This window comes from Drosophila pseudoobscura, chromosome 3, assembly GCF_009870125.1.
Source record: "Drosophila pseudoobscura strain MV-25-SWS-2005 chromosome 3, UCI_Dpse_MV25, whole genome shotgun sequence".
Lineage (NCBI taxonomy): Eukaryota > Metazoa > Arthropoda > Insecta > Diptera > Drosophilidae > Drosophila > Drosophila pseudoobscura.
The window spans coordinates 4,561,071-4,580,473 of record NC_046680.1 but is presented as its reverse complement, the minus strand read 5'-3'; the positions used below and the strand labels follow the sequence as shown (position 1 = coordinate 4,580,473).

Genomic DNA, 19,403 nt, shown 5'->3' with positions numbered 1-19,403 from the left:
GTTAGTGGAGCAGGAAGAGCAGCAGGAACAGGAGGAACAGGAGGAGCAGGAGGAGGAACGGGTAATCTATTGTTATCTAGAAAAAACTATTGTTGTATTAGTTCCCCCGACAGTTTAACAACTCTGTCTCTCTCTTGCATCAGTCCCTAGCTCTCATTGCTTCAAAGCTTTTTTTACAGATCCTGCTTTTGTTAAGAAAAAAACACACAGAAGCAAGCATTAGGGCCTTGAGGCCAGCTGTCAGCAGTTGGCAACACATTAGTACGGGCAAAGCGAAGGCGAGAGCCAAGAAGCGACGGGATAAAACCTTTTTTTTTTGGAAAATGTAAAAGCAACAATAAGAACTGACATTAGTGCCAACAAAAACCAGCTTTTACATCTGTTTGTGGCATTTGCTATACACATACACATACCATATATCTGACTTTAAAGTAGCCATTTAGACTAATTTTTGGGCTAACACTAAGTGAAATATAACTCAAATTTTCTCGTATTTAACTTTTGCAGAACTAAAATCTATTTGAAAACTTCGTGTACACCGAAGCTAGAGCTTTCCTTCATCCTGTCCTGTCTGTGCTGCGGATTGGAAGCCGCACTCTCACAGTCTGAGAAGATCCGTGGCATGCAGCTTTCAAAGGGAATCGCAAATTGAAGGCAGCAGCGCGAACCGAAGCGACTGCGTGGAGGAGGGGGCCACGGCCACGCCACCATTTTCCGGTATTTTGATTTCGATTCGCGTTAATTTCCCCTTCGATTTGTGTTCATCTGCGGAAACATTTCGGTTCGCCATTTATGGAATGCCCGAATAAAACACTCGAAAGTTCAATACGAGGAATTTGCTTCGAATTAAATTAAAAGTGCGACCGGAACGTAATTAAAGTCATTCAAAATGGCAATGGAATGGATTACTGCGATGGACAAACGGTGAGTAAAATGTGGAAAAGCAGCTTTGAATCATGAATATTGTATATATGAGGATGATTTCAAAATAATTTGGAAACGGTGCAATAAACTAATCCGAGAACTTTATCTACCTTTGAAATGCCTTTCCGCCGACACATTAGTGGATTATTTTTTCTCTGTTTATTTTTGCGGAATACTCTGCTCTAGTCCCCCGTGGCATAATTAAAACATCCAGTTGGAAAAACTCCCATTGCAATTATAAACTTTTGTTTAATGGAAATTACAAATTTTCAAACTTAAACAGAAACTTTTTCTCAGTCCAATTGGAGATGCCTTTAAAATGCACAATTTCTTAAATTTTCCAACAGATTTTCCGCTCGAGTGCACGAGTTTTCCCTCTGGCTTCTGGCGCTCGCTCCTTGTTTGCTCAAGAAGGACACACAAATACGGAGGGATACATGTACGTTTACTACGTGCAATGAAAAGCTCGACAAGAAATACAAACAGAGGGAAAACAGGAAGAAAACGAAATGGGAGGAAATCCAAAATGAAACATTTTTAAATGCTCACGTCATGCTCCCGACATTCATTTGTCAAGAGGCAGCAGCTGCCCCATTGAGGCAGCCTGACAAACGGCAATCCCCCACCGCCCCCTTCCAACTATCAAATGCTGGACACAGCGTGCCATGAATTATTCGCTTTATTAAATCACCATTCCAATTCCCTTTCGAGTCGTTGAGATGTCACATCCAATGCAATTATCATCAATTAATTTTGTGCCCAAATAGCAATCGAATTGAAGCTAAGCAGGAACCGTCCATCGTATGGGACGAGTATATGGGTATTTTTTCAAGCGTAAATGTAAATGGTCCTCAATTAAAGGTCCTCCACTTGATGATGCAATTTTCAATTCGAGTTTCAATTCGAGAATCACTTGGTCGAGTGTCATTGTTAGCCTCCTGCCACCGACTGCTCGTCCCCTGGTCGAGCATTATATTACATTGCTCATGTCCAAGCGGGGCGTGTCCCCGGCCGCCCACACCATCAATCACGGCAAAGGGGCAATCTCTATGAATTTCATGCTCTGTCAACGCCTAAACGTTTCGCCCACGTTCGGTGTCGTCCGGGGATCGGTATCCACTCATATGACTGCGCCACAGCACCCATTCTGGGGAGTAGGAAAAAAGGGGAGAAGGTCAAGTGGCAAAGGCTTTGAGCGGATTGTTTGCCCTGTGCCTGGGGCAAATATTTGCAGTTCACTCCCCTCCCTCCTGTTTGTCCCGCCCAAACAGGGATTGCAGACTGCATTGGAACCTGAATTTATAATCAGGCTACTAACTCAGATTGCTTTCGCACTTTAAGGACGTGCCTTAACACGCGAGTTATAAATGATTTAATTTAGATAAAATTAATGGGTGCCACAGAAACTGCAAAGAAGGGAAAGTCACGCAGCGAGAATCTTTATTTCTTTTGGCTGGTAATTCGTATTATCAAGAGCGATCTGGGCTTAAGCACACCTGCAGGACGGCGACAGGTACAAGGACAGAGACAGAGACAGAGGCGGAGACGGACGCAGCCCCTAGCTCACAGAGAATTCCAAGCCAGAGGCAGAGTTAAGTGGCACTGCCAGACGGCAATTGATATTGATGGGGGATGCCGGCGAGAAGTCGTCTTACTCACAAGTCGAACCCACAGCCCCCACATTTATCATACGCAACGTGTGGCCGCCGCCAGGCACGACTGATAGGAGTACATGAATAGGACTCGGAGCTTGTATATATGTAGATGGCTTTAAGGCTGATAAATCTCTCTTTGAGTGTGTCTGCTGCTGCTGCGGCAATTACAAATTTCCAAAAACTAAACTTTTAGGGCGTGTGCCTAAAAACCGCAAAGACCATTATAATAAACAACCGGGGCGTCCTCGGCGGCTGACTGCCAGACTATGTTGCGCCCCAACGCGCTTCCGGCAAACGGTTCTTGTTCTGGTTCTGCTGTTCTGGTTCCTCCTCCTCCTCCTCCTCCTGTTTTCCTGGGGCACTTAGGCCATGACGGGGACTGTTTGCTTAACGACAAACCCCAGGAACGGGGCACTCGTGGCGCCTTGTCCTTGTCCTGCCCATGGCTTTCCCTGCCCGAATTGCCGCTTCTAATTCTACTGGCGAATGAATTATGTATGAGCCCGGCAAGACAGGCGCTCGGTTACCTTCCACAGCCAGTCAGCAGGCTGCAGGCAGCGAAAAGTTGCTCTAAAGGCAGCCCAGGCCAAATGGAAGCCGCCCCCTCAATGCAGATGATGCCCTAGCGAATGCCGACTTATGTTTTATTTTTGATTTGCAGGAGAAGCACCCGTCTCTCACAGTTTTATGGAATTTTTAATTAGACTGCAGCTGAGCAGAAAGACAGCAGGGACCCGGGCAATCCTTGGTGCTTTTGTGTAGTCCTCCATTGTTGAGTGTCCTCCATCTTAGTTCGATATTGCAGGAAGAGTTTAGGGCTAATGGGTTTTCTTATAACCGAAGAGTCTCCACAGCAAACACAAAGGCCACGAAACGAGAGGTACACGGGAGGGAAGGAGGAATGGAGCAAGAAGGCACAGCCACTAGTAAAAATAAACAGGAAGTAACGTAAATTTTAGGTCAACCGGAGATTGAAATACCCTTTCAGAAGTCATCCAATTATCTTTGGATAGTCGTCCATGAAAATGCTTTGAAACAGCTTGTATCGACTGAAGTAGAGATCTAAGATTGATTCTTTTCCTCTAGAGTAAGATAAACACTTGACTGCCAAATCTGGAATGTATCTGCCATAATTAGTTCTAGTTTGCCTTCACTTAGGGTATCCTGAAAAGAAACTTGTCTAAAAGTTCTCGCTCCGGCAATTAGATTTTGGCGCTGCTGGGTCTTTTCTTTTCCCTTTTTCTCTTTCCCTTGTTTTCTCTATATTTTTTGCGTGCCTTGACCGGCTTCCATTTCCGGCTAGACTCTTCTTCGGACACGGACACTCTTATATTTATTTATGCATTTTTCAATTGACAGAAACACAGAGACGCAGAGAGAGAAGGAGAGGGGAAGAGGGAAGAGGGGAAGAGAAGCTGTGGCATTTGCATATTTAATTCGAGCACAAACCATACACAAATGACGTTGGAATTTTTAATTTCAGTTTATTGTTGGACAACTGCCCCTTCCCTTGGCCCTTGCCCTGTCCCTACCCCCCACTGCTCTGGCTTTTTGTGTATATTCTTTATGATGGACTTCGCGTAGAGCCAGGGAATTATAAATGGAAAATACTCAACTAGATTTTACTTTGAGTAACCCTTTGGTCGATTAGGGTCCATTGTTTGGGCGAGCTGAGGCAGAGCTTGGAAAGTGTTTAACAACTTGGCTCTGTCTCTTGGGCTTTCGTTTATTTGTAATTTTACAGAAATATTAACCTTCAACTTGCTTAACTTTTACTTGAAATATTTCTGCAGTCCTTGCGATCGCAACTTGCGTGATGTGGAGCTAATCTCGTGCCGCCTGCGTCGCGTGGAACCGCTGTGTCGCCTGCCCGGCTCGGCTCTCCAGCAGTTGGCCATGTGCGGGTTCTACGAGGACCTGGAGAAGGGCGTCACACGTAAGTGGCAGTACGAGTAGTGGCAGCTCGGATTAAATATGCAGGCTTATGAATTCCCACCATTTCTCCATCTCCTCCATCTTCCTTTCAGTTTTTCGCGCGGGCGAACAGGGACGCTTCTGGTATGCGGTCCTGGGCGGCTCACTGGAAGTTCGATACCATGCACACGCCGATGCCGATGGCAAGGTAAGTTCCGTTCCTTTCCGTTACTATCCGATTCGTTTCTGAACGTAGGGCTTCCGTGCAATGCCTGGGCTGTGTGGGAAACAATATGTACAGCTCGAACAATATAATTGATAGCGATTATAGGGCCTCCCCTTCCCCCGCACACGTTGCATATCCGATGTAGTGGTATGCATGTTCAATATGGCTGGAGTCGACTGGCTGTCGTACGGGGGTTAGTACGAGTACGGTCTAAGCCTGCTTTGGCTGTGGGTCCTTTATCCGTCGAAGCGAACAGTCGGTAAAGAAAAAACTGCTGACAACGGCGAATAGTCCGACATCCATCTGCAGCCACTCCTCCGGACCCACAGCCCCGTATCGTATTGGTTTGTGGCATTCAATTTTTTCCGCTTCGGTTTTCCCCCCTTCCCTTCTTTCTGGCCATTGTGCTTGCCACAGCAGCATTAATTTCCGCCAGGATATTGGCCAGCAGTTTTTTTTTCAGCCCACTCCTTGTGTGCTCGTTGCCCGGATTCGTTCCGAGAGGTGTCTGCTAATTGAAACGGTTCGAATTGGGTCTGAGGCTCTGGCCGAGTGGCTGCAATGGAAATTCGAGTATTTATGGTTAAGTGGGGCATGAATGGCCTGCAAAATGACCTCAACTTACTAACATGCTAGCCTGTGCTGGCCGTCTGTGGCCATGGAAATGGGAAATGGGGAAATGCAACGAAATTTATTCGAGGGATGGCCCATAAAGGTATCCTTAAATTGAGTTGAAATGGAATTGGCTAAGCATATATTCTTATTCCCAATAAAAGAACATTCTTAGCTTTCTTTTCCCTTTCCCACTTGCCCCAACACGATGGCTTCCTGTTGCTCTGCCCACTTGGAAAGCCCGATTTCCCTCTCATTTCGTTTAATATTCAACCACAAATCTGGTTTCTGCATAATTTGTCCAACTGATTTGCTTTTGGGGAAAACAAGATGTGGATTTGCCAGCGGGTAGCCAAAGCCTCTGGCAATTATAGCATAATAAATCAATTATTCGAACACAGCCGCAATGTAGAAGACCGATCTATGGAACTGTTTTTAGGTTTGCTGTTGTTTTTGACACTTTGCGCCGCGAAGACGAGTTTAATGAATTTTTTTCGTGTTGGAGGTTGGCGTGCGACACGCAAAGCCCACTTTCCAGATCTGGCTAAATATAAATGCAGAAGGGAAAATCACAGTCCCAGTGCGCGGCTCCCAATCCCTCAAAAACAAAGAAGCAGCCTATCAATAGCCACACAATTAATTTAAAGTGATGCGACGAGAGTGTGTTCATCAGAAAATATCGTATGAGTAGAACAGAGATACAGATATATACAAGTACAGATACAGATACAGATGGGCAGACACATAGGAGCGTTTCAAAATTTATGTGAGACCCCGACAACGACACCGACACCGAGAGGCAGCACCATTTGGTGCGAGTTCCGTTTTGAGTTTTGAGTTGTTTGGATTTTCCCCTTTGGCCTGGGATCCGTCTCGGTTCCCCTGATCACGTGATGGGGCTAATTTCGATCTAATGAAACAAGAGCAGGGGCAGGCCTTACTTGAGTGGCAGTGGAAGCAGCAGAAGCAGCAGCACAAGCAACGGCACGAGCACCGGCACCGGCATCACCAGCAGTTACAAATTGCAACCAATTTATAAATGTCTGAGGAGACTTTGAGCTCGAGAGCTGCTCAAGACGAAGACCAAGACCACGACCAAGTCAAAGGCAGACCGAGCGTGGGCGTGGCACTTGCAGCTTTCAACCTGTGCCACATGGCCGTCATAATTGAATAAGATTCTGCAAAGGAAACTGCATTTGACCCTGTGCTCAAGCCGCTCATCTTGGTCGTATCTACAAGATACGTGTGTGTACGTCGTAGAATTACAGCGTTTTTGGTCTGGCTCTAGCCGACTTCCACTACATAATTAATCTTTGCTGTGCCGCAGCCACAAACATGGCCGGATCCAATTAAAATGATTATATAATTATGGCCGGAATGCCCAGCGCCGCCCCACCCCTTCGCTGACACCGACTGGACTGGCCATCAAACTAATGAAAATGCTTTGAAAACTGAAACTTAACCCACATATAATTAGCCATCATTAGGGGCAGGTGCAGGTGCAGGCGAGCAGCTGCTTCCTCCGCACAAGTTTCGGGGCCGGCCACCCAGGGCGCCCCGAATGGGACGAGCATTTGAAGTTCAAGGAAAATCGTAGGTGTTGGAAGTCCAATATTTCTTGCTCCGCAGCTTGGAGAAAGCCTCAACCAAGTCGCTCCCATTGTTCGAATTGAGAGACATTTGTCGGGGGCTATATAGAACAGACATCGCTCACAGATATGGGAGTGGAGTGCAGAAGCCGCACACAAAGCCGCAAGCCGAATCCATTTGATTTGCTAGAGCAATTTCCGGCAAGGAAGTTGGAAGCCGGAAGCATACGAGTTTTGGTCAAGAGCCGCCTGCCATAATCACCGAACACAAATCAAAGATACATAAGTATTGTGCTCTGACCTCATTCGAGATGCCACAGATGCGAGAGAATCTTGTGGCCCAGTTCACAAAACAAAACGTTTAATTAGCTGCCAGAGAACAGATTTGAGTCTTCTAGACTTGGAGCCAATTTTGCCCCCAGTTTCGATGAGCATGATTTGCATACGATGGAATCAGTCGAGAAACTTGGCCAAAACAACGTTTACAGCTACGTCGTCTGGCCATTTCCTCTGCTCTAAGTTGAGTCTAATCATTGCGGCAATTAAACACATTCACACCGGCAACTGGCATTTAATGTGGCAAATAAATCTGCAGGAAAGCCAAGTCAGTCGGATGAAATGAGCCGTCAGATGGGAGGGAAGCAGCCCAGTGCAGCGACGATGCCAAGTCGAGACCTGCCTGCCGCTACTTGAGACAGCGCTGACAACAATTTGTCGCTTTTCATTTGGTTCTCTCCGTCTCCATCTCTCTTTCTATGCGTCTCCCGCTATGACGTTGACCCATAACGATCATCATCATCAGCATCATCCTCCTCAGGTTCACAGAAATGTAAATTTAAACCGAAACAAGAAGGGGAAAAGCAGGGGAAGCCCCGGGCTCTGCTCTCCCTGCTCTCGTTTCTGTTTGTTTTTCTGTCAAACAAGTTGGGCCGCTGCTAATCTGGGCAGCGACGCTGGCAGCGAAGTTGCCCACATATGCGCTTGTGCGCGACCAAAACGGAAAGTATCTTTCGGATACACAGAAATTAATACGTGCTGAACACTTCAGCGGCACACAGCGCCAGCGCGATCGTTGCTCCAACTGCCAGAGGTTCGCATTGCGTCGGTTGGGTACTTTATGGTTCCGCGATTAAACCGATACCGATATTGTATCTGAATCTGTCTCTGTGAGTTTACCTTTTGCAAAGCAAATGAAAATGGCTGCGTGGGCAGCGCCAAAAGATACGCGCGCGGGCGTTCGCCGAAGATCAAAATAAACCAGTTAAATTACGGGTATCTGGCCATAAACGGAATGGCTATATGGAACGGAATGGCTATATCTATACAACAATAAAGTGTAAACAGCTAGCGCGCGAAAAACGGCCTGTTCCGAGTGCAAGTTTTGCAATTGTTTATGCAATGCAATTGTGTTAAAAATTGATTACCTTCAGAGCGAAACCAAACAAAACAAAACAAAAGCAGCCGAAAGAAATTCCATTCAACAGCTGCCAGGCGTTCAAACCAAACAGGCTGTGGGGAAAGGAATAAAACGAGTAATGCCAACAATGGATGTAATTCAAAAGGTGATTCCATTCATTAAAATCGTGCGACCAGAGATACCCGAAAGGAAGTGCGGATACACACATTTCTGGTTAGTATTTGGCTTTGCCATACGCATACGCAGATATAGTGCTCTAGGTTCTTATCTGCGGTGTGGCTTCTTATCTGTCCAGTCCAGTCCATCACGCCTCATTTCTCGCATCATCAATATGCATACATTTGAAATCTTTGGTAAATCGCATAAATAATAATATAATGGCTGAGTGGAAACGATTTGCATAATTGATTAAAACATTTGCAAACGGCTGAACAGGACCAGACAGCAGACAGCAGATGGACCACTTTCGACAGCCATGGAGCCATCAAATCAATCGATTAGATCCAAAATAAATAAATACAAATATAACCACAAAATAAAAGGCAGAGTGGATGCGAACTGAATTGCCATCGAGAGATGATTGATGATTGAGGGTGCTCTACAGGTTAGCCAAGAGCCAATAAAGTGCATAAATGAATACCCAAAGAGCAGAAGACCAGAAGACCAGAAGAGCAGGGGCATCATTATAACAAATGCAGATGAAATATTGATACTGCCCCTGATGAAGAGATTTGCCCACAACAATCAAACACAAATGTATCTTTTGGAGTTGGTTGATTACTCCAAACCAGAAGGAATCTTTGATGTAATCTCATTGGCTCTCCACAGGCCCTCGAGGCATGCTGCAGTCTGCGCTGGGAATAGGGTTAGGTGCCACAACCTTGACAAAGGTCAAAAGAGAGTCTTCGACTGCACGGAACACACCCAACATTCACACAACTGTGCACAATCTCCCTCTCACGTCTGGGGCACACATCAATTGCTAATAACGCTCATGTTTTTATACTTTTTATGGATCAATAAGTTCGGCGGCGTGCGTGCCACACAGGCACCACGGGAAACAGAGAAACGAACACCTTCTCCAGAGATCAAGGCGCTTTTGATAATTTTTAACAGCTGTAGAGTGTGCGTGGGAGGATGGCTCTATAAACAGATATGCACACACTATGAGCATAAAGGTGTATCTCATTTATTTACGAGATTGCGGCATCCATTTCCATTCACTGCCATTCTGGGGCGAGTCCCCCCGCCCACTCTTCTTTCTGGCATTTTGAAAGTTTTTCCAGCTGACAAAAAAAGTTGAGACCATTTCTGCAATTTACATGAGCATGAAAAAGTTTGTAATTAAATAAGTTCAAAATGGTAAATGTACCATAAAAACGTGTATAAGCTCCACTTGAGTTGGAAAATTGAGTTTTCCCTTTGATAATGAAATGATAATTTAATTATCATACCTACAGTTGAGTCCTACTCATCTATCATGCCCCAATGGTGCATGAAGGAATATCTATGTATATTTGCTTCATTAGATACACTTGAATAGGGAGTTCGTGGGAAGCATTCGTGAAATTCCATCAAAATTCTCAAATTATGCAAATATTTCTGCTTATAATGTGATAAAGAACAGCGCACACAGAGATACACACTCACATTTACACACAAAATCAAACCCAAATGCAAACAAATTACGGGGAAAGTAAAGAAGCAGGGGCTAGAGATAGAGGATGGGGGATGGTAGATGGTACGACGTGCTTGTCATAAAGTCGTTCACGCTAAAAAAATCCAAACGAGCCAAATATGAGACATCACCTACACTGGATAATTTTTGCGGATATATGCACACTCTTATACTTGGTATGGGAAAAATAGAATAAACTATTGATTTACACAAAGTTCCTTTTCTTCAGAACATTGTCTAAAGTAAAAATCATCATTTGATTCAGTATGATATATGTATGTACATATATGTGTTCCTAAAGAAGAATTATTAGTCTCAAATATTTATTTTCAGAAATTACTTTTAAGGACACAATACAAATAAATATATTTTTCAAAAATATATAATAACATAAAATATAACAAATGCAATGTGATATATACATATATGATAAATGGGATATATTGTAAATAAATAAATAGATATGTACATCTCAAAGTACCATAGAATCTGTGGGAGCGTGGAACAGAGTGTTTCCAGCTTCGACCGGACTCTCCACCTTTTTTGATTCTCCTTTGGCAAATGGAGAATATTTTTAGCGTTCGACTCGGCCTCCATTTGTAGGCAACAGCAACAGAAACATCTCCAGAGCGAGGGGCGTTTTGAAATGTTGTTCTGTTGCTGCCCGCTTGCCATGGCAATAAGCTTAATGGCAGCATTTGATGTCGATTACCATAAATAATATGTTGGGGAAGAGATAAAAACTCGGAACACATGACTCGACAGACAGAAGGCGTTGAATTAGCCAGCCGAGACACCGGCACAGACACAGACACAGCCCGAGAGTCGACCTTGCCCCAGACACTTGTGGCAGAGTCCCCAAGTTCAGTGCTGGATGAAGATGAAATCTTTCTCGCCTTTTCCGCTTAGCTTATCGCAGTGGAAATTAGAAAAGCGAATTTCTCTTTCCAAGGCACTGCTACTGCCACTGCCACTGCCACTGCCACTGGCTCTTGTTTTTTCGCCACATAAAACTTTATGCAGCGAACAAAATCAATATTTGCACAATGAAGAATTTTTCAATTTGATTGCGAATGGTTGGAGATTTCTCTGACGTTCGTGTGTTTTTCCTCCCGTTTTGGGGTGTTCTTGATTTGCTTTTTTCAACTTTTCCATAAAAAAAAAATCGAGTTGAGTTCAGTTTCGCGTGCGAAATTGAGTTAAACAATATTCTTTTGACTCTTTCTTTTTTGTTGGTGCTCAGTTGTCGGCCAGGGCCACAAAGTTTGCTCGGCATGCGTTTTGCCCAAATTTACATTTCGGTGGCTTGTCGGCTGCTGTGTTAGTGCCGTGCCGTGCCGGATCCGAGCGCAGCAAAAAGGGGAAAAAAGCCAAGTGGAGTATAAGCCAAACCAGCAGCTACTTCAGCAATGACAACTACAAAAGGCTGTTTTTTTTTATAAAGTCAGTGTTTTTTTTTGTGTTATTTCCCCTCTTTGTTGCCTCATGACCATAAAGGGCGTACGTATCTGCGACTCTGGGATCTAGTTAAAGTTCTGCTTATGGCTGTGGGCCGAAACAAGTTTGGCGAAAAAGGGAACGCCGACCAGCACACTCAATGAGACTGATGGACACCCAATACCCTCCGTTTTGGCACAAATTCAAATTCGTTGGAATAATTGCTGTTGTTTATTTATGTATTAATCCGTTTATATTTTCGCCCATCAGTGGCGTAAAACTGCAGCATTACGGGTTTTGGCTTCAGTCGGGAAGAGCTGCAACCCAGACCTGGCTCCTGGCTGATGGCTCCTGGCTCCCGCTGTGCCGGATGTGGCCAGAGGACAGTCAAAGCATATCGATTTTCCTCCTGCCACGTGCCTCGGGCCATGTGTGTCCGCATGTGCGCTGCGCTGCTGTTTATGCCGCAGGGTCCGCATCGTGTTTATGGGTTGTGGGTCCAATAAAAATTGTGTTAATGCTGGGGGCTGCGAGTGCCTAGACCGTGCCAGCATAATGAATATTATTATGCTGATTTTTTCTGGCCCATTTACCTCTTCCTCTTCTTCGCCACTCCCACTCTTTCTATCACTCGTTTCTGGTTCTGTTCTGCTTAGCCTTTATTTTGATAATGTTGCTTTAATATTTTATTACAAATGGCTTTGTCATTTATTTGCCTGAAGCTTTGATGGCCTGCGGAGTTGCTTGTTAGACGACGGTTCGCTTTGTGGGCTTCTGTATTCAGCGCACAAAAGGCAATTTCGGTTTAAAATACGCATCCGCCACGTGGAGCCATCGGCAAACATACACGACTTTTTCGAGCGGGCTTTTTATCACCTCTCGTAAAAATAAAACTCTCTTTTCAGGCTGCTGCTCGGCTTCCATTCCGTTCCACCGTTGCTGCAACAGCATAAATCCACAGTTGGCAGCACGGCCTGACAATTTGTGTCATCCCCGTGTGATGGACTGGACACCGGTTGACACTGACACATTGACCCAGCACTTGTCGATGCAATCAGCCGAGAGAGTCTTTATGGCCCCTGCTTTGGGCCGAAGATGGAATTTTATTCCGGTGCTGAGAAAATCCGCCTCGAATCGATAGCTCCTCCGACATCCCATTCCCAGCTACCACACACATGCCACGCAATCAGAACAGCAGATATGTCAAACGAGAAATTCAATCAGCATTCGTAAGAAGCATCCTGCTGCTCCTTGTGCCTTGTGCTCGATTGTGATTGCAATGAACTTGTCAGGCAGCCGGCTGAGGTTGAAGAATCCCTCATAGGGAATCGGAATTGTCGATTGTCGGCTGTCATACAGTGACAGAACGGAATACGCATACGGACAGCTAATTGTCTGTGCCCTTTGAGGCGGCTGTAATTGCAATAAATCTCTTTAAGGACGAACCCTGCCCCTGCACTCGGGAAGCTTAAAGCCTATTATAATTTTACCATCCACATGACGATGATGATTGCGGCGGGATGCGATAACTGAAGGACCGCTTCTTCCGTCTGTGGCGGAAGCAGGAATTTCCCCTTCTTTATGGCTGTGAGGGTGCGTGTGTGGGCCTGTATGAGTATTGATGTAAAAGATTTGTCCTGTCCGTCCTTTCCCTACGTTTTCTTTGGGCTCTTTTTTGGAAAATCAGCTTCTTCGTGGATGGAGAGGATTTCTTATTGTGATTTACATAATGTATGCGTGTACGGGCGACATCATTTTGTCGCTTTACAGGAAATGCACAAACTCGACTTGCCTCCTCTGCCCCACGAGATTTGTTTATATTGCCTGACATCCCAGACACGCATAAGACTAATTTATTCAGGGCACAGCGCACTCGAACACACACCCCTCGAAAGGAGGGGAGACGCGACCCCTTCCCTAGACGGTATTTGCATCTGAAAGAACTGTCTTTGGGGTTAACACCTCTGCAGACCAAACAATTAGCTGGCTGTTTACATGAAGTCTCCGAGAGGCTGGACCAGCATCCCAAATTAGCTAGACTGTCCCCCCCTGACGACGACAACAACAGCAACAAAAACAGTAGTAAAACAGTACCATCCGCAGTGGCAGTGGCAGGGGGCAGGGCCAGTGGCAGTGGCAGCAGCATCAGCATCAGCAGTCAGATGTCGGCTTATAGAGCCCTCGAGACCTTTCCTAAAGAACCAGCATTGTGTGCGCCTCCAGCGTGATGGGTTCTTTGTGTGTGCTTCGTGGCTTCTTCTGGTCTGGTCTGGTCTGGTCTGGTCTGGTGTGGGATTCTTCTGCTGCACTTTAGTCGCATTTAGATTTGCATTTTATTTAGTCAGAGACTCAGGCATTCCATTTCTTCCCACTGCGGTTCTTCAATGGCCCCTTTGTTTCTGTGTTTTTTGTTTGGCTCTTCATTATGCAAAGAAGGCTTCGCCTCGTCTCTGGGCTGCTTTTTCGCATGGCACTCACATAGTCAGAGTGTATACTCCGCATGTACATACAATATAAAATATTGTGACACATGTGGGGGCCGAGGCTGTGGGGCTCAAGGTCAAGCTGCAAGGACTCGAGCATTAAGCAGACGATAAAACTGGATCCAACTGGTGCACTTTTTCACGCCAGAGAGACTGGACCGGGGGGAATTGATGAAATACGAGTTTAAGTGTCAGCTGAACATCCATTTATACCTCAGGAGCACTTGCAGCAGTAGCTGCGGCAATGACAGCTGAGGCCACCACTGGACTTGCACCACGCCAACGAAGGGGGAGGAGGACAGAAGCGCCAATAATTCACACGAACCTATAAGTTATACAGGAGACACAAGGTCAATCAGTCCTCCACCTACCTCCCCCCTCCCTTTACTTCAAGGAGGAAAATAAAATCTCTCTAATCGCGTTAAAGTCCCCTTTCCTTAGCTCGACGGAAAGGAAATCAAGGGATGCACAACCTAATCGGCTTACAGGAGTCGCGGTTAAACAGAGACGCAGTCCGGGGACTTTTAAATGTAAATCGACGATAAGGAAAACTACCGTTTATTTGCTGCTGGTGCATGCTGCATTATAGACATATGTACATACATATGTACTTCACAACACTGTTAATATTTGGCAACGCTGGGAAGTGTGTATCAACCTGATTTGAATTCGCAATGTTGTTATTTGTTTGATAATTCTATACAATTATAGTCAACAAGAGATAAAACACCTCATTTGTAGAATACTAATTTTGAGGGAGTGCGACCGGTTTTTGTTTAACAACAATCTTGCTATCGCTTGCTGATATTCTTTCCTATTTCTATGTCTCTGTAGCAGCCAAGAGAGTGGCTCTCTTGGGAAACACTCTTAGGTCTCTAGAGTTCCTTATTGAGCAGTGCCAGCACTATCTGTGGCGCTGTAATCGTGACTTCTAAAACAGGTATTTTCGGCATATCACGCTGATACTTAGTTTTAATCTCATATAATATGTTTGTTTGTTTGCGTGTTTGTATATTTGTTGGGCTGGGAGAGTCTTTAAAGACTGCTCGAAAATGCTGAGTATCGTTCATTAGTTCGGCGGTAGCTGAAAGCCACACTTCGCAAAACGGAAAAAGTTGTACAAAATGTTGATATTGATTTACTTGGTGATCGCCGTCGGTTCGCTGGTAGCGTATTTATTGCATCGCAATTTCCAGTACTGGAAGCGCAAGGGAGTGCCCCACGATCCGCCCCACCCGTTCTACGGCAACCTGGTGGGCTTCCGCAAGAACCGAGTGATACACGATATTTTCTATGACTACTACAACAAGTTTCGGACCAGCGGAAGCCCCTTCGTGGGCTTCTTCTTTCTGCAGAAGCCAGCGGCCTTCATCGTCGACACGAAGCTGGCCAAGAACATATTGATCAAGGATTTCTCCAACTTTGCCGATCGCGGACAGTTCCACAACGAGCGGGACGATCCGCTGACCCAACATTTGTTCAACCTGGATGGCAAACGCTGGAAGGAGCTGCGCCAGCGACTGTCGCCCACCTTCACCTCGGGCAAAATGAAGCTAATGTTTCCCACGGTGATCAAAGTGTCCGAGGAGTTTGCGAGTGTGATGGAGGAGCAGGTGCCTCCGACCCAGGGTGGGGCCATTATAGAGATCAAGGAGATGATGGCCAGATTCACCACCGATGTGATCGGCACCTGTGCCTTTGGCATCGAGTGCAACACCCTGCGCACGCCCGTGACAGACTTCCGCACCATGGGACAGAAGGCGTTCACAGAGCTCAGGCACGGCCAGCTGCTCACGTTCTTCATCTTCAGTTTCCCGAAGCTGGCCCGGAGGCTGAGGATGCGTATAATGCCCGAGGACGTGCACCAGTTCTTCATGCGCCTGGTTAACGACACTGTGGCCGTGAGGGAAAAGGAGAACTTCAAGCGCCACGACTTCATGGACATGCTGATCGAGATAAAGCAGAAGGGTAGCGTCACCCTCGAAAATGGAGAGGTGATGAAGGCCATGGACATTGGGGAATTGGCCGCCCAAGTGTTTGTGTTCTATTTGGCCGGCTTCGAGACCTCCTCCTCGACCATGAGCTACTGCTTCTACGAGCTGGCCCAGCACCAGGACATACAGGACAAGCTGCGAAGCGAAGTGCTGACTGTTCTCGCCGAGCACGATGGCAAGCTGACGTACGAGTGTGTCAAGGAAATGCGCTACTTGGATCAGGTCTTCTCAGGTCGGTTCCACTTCTCTTCAACTGCCTCCACAGTCACGTTTGTAACTCCTTCCGAAATGCCCCTCTAGAAACCCTGCGCTTGTACACTCTGGTGCCCCACCTGGAACGCAGGGCTCTCAGCGACTATGTGGTGCCCGGTCATCCCGATTTGGTGATTGAGAAAGACACCCAGATCATCATACCCGCCTGTGCCTACCACCGCGACGAGAATCTCTATCCCGATCCCCTCCGATTCGATCCGGACCGCTTCTCGGCCGAGCAAGTGGCCGCCCGCGACTCCGTGGAGTGGTTGCCCTTCGGCGATGGCCCCCGCAACTGCATTGGAATGCGCTTTGGCCAGATGCAGGCCCGCATCGGCATGGCCCAGCTCCTCAGCAGATTCAAGCTATCGCTCTGCGACAAGACAGAAATACCCTTGAAATATGAGCCCAAATCGTTCGTTTTGGGCTCAATCGGTGGCATCTACTTGCGCCTGGAACGGATCTGAGCTTCTGTTCAAGCTTTAAAGCCGTAGAAATTAATAGCCGCCAAGAAATGTAAATGTCCGTTGCATCATCGATAGATAAATATAGTCAACTAGTTGTACGATAACAAGCGCGTTTCACACTTGAATTTAGTGCTCCTAAAGTGCGTTCGGGCTGAAGTAATCGTAATTTCTCACCCGGCCACGGCCATTGTGCTGCCAGAGTCAATGACTCTCTTCTGCACGGGCTGAGGTAAATTAATTAATATTCCCAGACGCTCACATGCTTTGCATACCACATGCCACACTCAGGGGGCTGCTGCTGCTACTGCTGCTCCACCATTACATTGCAAACCCCAAATTAAAATATGGCTCTGGAGCATGCAACACGAGCCGGCTAATTGAGGTAGGGTTGTGGCTGGCTTTTAAAGAGCCCGCATTTAAAGGGGAATAATAACACTACAACGTTTGAAGAGTGAACGGCACGGTTCAATGACGTCGTCTAGTAGCGATGAGATAATTTTAATGGCCAAACTTGTTACGCCAGCTTATCTGTGTATATCTATGTATACAGTATGTTTTACACTGGCATCGTCGCTCAGCGATCGTCTACCCTTACAGGGGATATTACACTACATACATCTTCCCCAGACTAAATATAATTTCGTATCTAATCTACTTGAGCTCTATATCAAACAACTGCGTAGGGAACGATAAGCATTCAATTTAAAATTACATTATGATTCAAATATATTTCATTTTTATGTCAAGTATATTTTAATATATTTATGCTTAGATCAAAGTACATTTAATTTATTTTCACTGTGTTCACTACCGAATATATAATCTAAATATTCAATTTTTCAGTAGGTGTCCTAATGCAGAATTTGGAAGGGTATTGAAAGCTTTGATCCACCAACAATACTTTCTCGTTGGCAATCGAACGGGCTATCTCTGTTCTGTGTACATAGAAGTGGACTTCTTGTCATTTACTGAATTGTTTCTGCCTAAATTAACTCTGCTGTGATAATGGTCCTAGTTAAATGAAGACATTACCTACTGCAAATCTATCCTCAAGCTATCGTTAGAGATTGATACGCCACATGGCAATATGATTGGCAATTCAATGTATTCAATGAATACTCAATGGTGAAATAATTATTAGAGTACTATTTTTGAGACACAAATACGTTTGTTTGTGTTTATTGAAAGTTCTGAAATCCCTGAGAACAACATGGAAATCGTTTTCCGCTCGCAGTTTGTCTGCGAAAGTTTGTTCCGCTTGAGGAACTTTTGTTATTTACATTTCGATTGAATGATTCCTTCGGTATGCAATCGGTATATGACAGGAATCGGGCATGGGGAACGGGGAACGGAGATCGGGGAATGGGGCAATGCCATCAGAACTATTCCTTTGCTCGGCTCCTTCGCCCTGAGCGTTTCCTTTGCACTTTGCATACTTTGGGGCGCATTAGCAGGACGCCCCGAATTGCCTGACAGAAGCAGACGAGCGAGGACTCCGTTCGGGATCCTTTTTTCGTTCTTTATATTTGCATATATTCAAATGAGAATTTTTCACATATTCGGTTCATTTTTTGCCAGGAAAATGGGCAAAAAAGAAGAAGCTGGGGAAAGAAGGGGAAATCCGCTTTATGGGTCAGCCAGCTTGGTGCGTACTCAAAGTGTTTTTTCCCCGCTCATTTGGATTAATAAAGTTGCAAGAACTTTTTTAATGATGCTACAGGCGCAGGTGGGGCCGAATGTTTATCTATGTTTATATCATCGCCACATGCAACCCGTGGAAAATGAGGCAGCGGCTGGGAAAACTGGGGACGTCCACGTGCGACCGGCAGTTCTTGAATGGGCTCGACTCTAACGGTTGACAGCATTAAATGTAATTTTATAAAAATAAAAATAATTATCTCCCCTACGGTGGAGATCATTAACTTGTTATCAAATGAACTGGAAACTCTCTTTTGTCTGTGGTAATTCATTGAATCATTAACCTGTTAAAAACCACATAAACAGCACAAACATTGCAAATTAATTAATGATGGCCTAATTAGCATAATTAATTAGACAAACGAATGGAACGGACTGATTTATTTTGACACCTCGAAAACAGTGAGGGAAATATCTGCAGCTTTTGTGCCGTACGTACCGCTGCCCACTCATTTTGAGCAGTCATTGACTTGGTCCGGAGCATTACCTTCACCGTAGGAGGGCCAAGCGAAATACTCGTAATTACTAGCCCCAGCAGAAACGACGGACGGCGGACGGCGGACAATTGCGGTCCGGGTAAAAAAAAAAAAAAAAAACCACCGAACAAAACCAAAAAAATAAAAAAGATGAAATAAAAGTGTCAAGGTTATTCAACCTGAACATTGAAATACTTAACGTTGGCTGTTGCTATTTAGAGCAAGCCAGTTTTCATGGGAAAATCTCGCACTGCTTGCAGCATCTGGCTGGAAGCTTTGCTCATCCGAAATTCCATTAGCAGGAGCATCCTAAAAACAAGTCATTCGTAGGACCATGCCCCAAAGTCGGCTCCACACTCTTGTTTGCCCAACGGAGTTGGTCAGAGTGGATTGCAATGCGAGACAAGTTGCAGCAGTATGGGAAGCCACTGCCTCTGCCACAGAAACAGTCGAAACTGCCCCTGCAACATACGGCAGAGCCCTGCTGCAACGGACGGAAGCGTGCTCATATGTGCGTGAAAAGTTTTCCAAGCGCGCAGCCCAACAAAAGGTCCCCATGGAGTGGACATTTGGGCAGCAGT

At 45.6% G+C, this 19,403-nt stretch overlaps 2 protein-coding genes across 3 annotated transcripts in view; both read left to right on the top strand.

The window, feature by feature from the left end:
- Positions 1-19,403, top strand: part of Epac (Exchange protein directly activated by cAMP) — a 35,609-nt gene that overhangs the window by 1,349 nt on the left and 14,857 nt on the right. The window contains exons 2-4 of one of the 2 annotated variants that reach the window (XM_015183579.2): positions 508-924; positions 4,373-4,515; positions 4,607-4,701. In XM_015183579.2, the coding sequence (XP_015039065.1) occupies positions 890-924; positions 4,373-4,515; positions 4,607-4,701 (273 nt within the window). In that variant the 5' untranslated portion in view covers positions 508-889. Of the gene's footprint in view, positions 1-507; positions 925-4,372; positions 4,516-4,606; positions 4,702-7,931; positions 8,551-19,403 lie in introns of those variants that run through there. The other variant, XM_033377715.1, reaches the window with a different exon arrangement.
- Positions 14,993-16,755, top strand: Cyp6a2 (Cytochrome P450 6a2). The gene is made up of 2 exons (XM_001360119.4): positions 14,993-16,161; positions 16,230-16,755. Exons 1-2 carry the CDS (start codon positions 15,060-15,062, stop codon positions 16,646-16,648), a joined length of 1,521 nt encoding a protein of 506 aa, XP_001360156.1. The 5' UTR covers positions 14,993-15,059; the 3' UTR covers positions 16,649-16,755.

Excerpts from the sequence above, each read along its gene's own strand:
- Cyp6a2 (XM_001360119.4), top strand. The coding sequence starts at position 15,060 with ATGTTGATATTGATTTACTTGGTGATCGCCGTCGGTTCGCTGGTAGCG. Across the intron at positions 16,162-16,229 it reads CTTGGATCAGGTCTTCTCAG|AAACCCTGCGCTTGTACACT; the intron begins GTCGGTTCCACT and ends ATGCCCCTCTAG.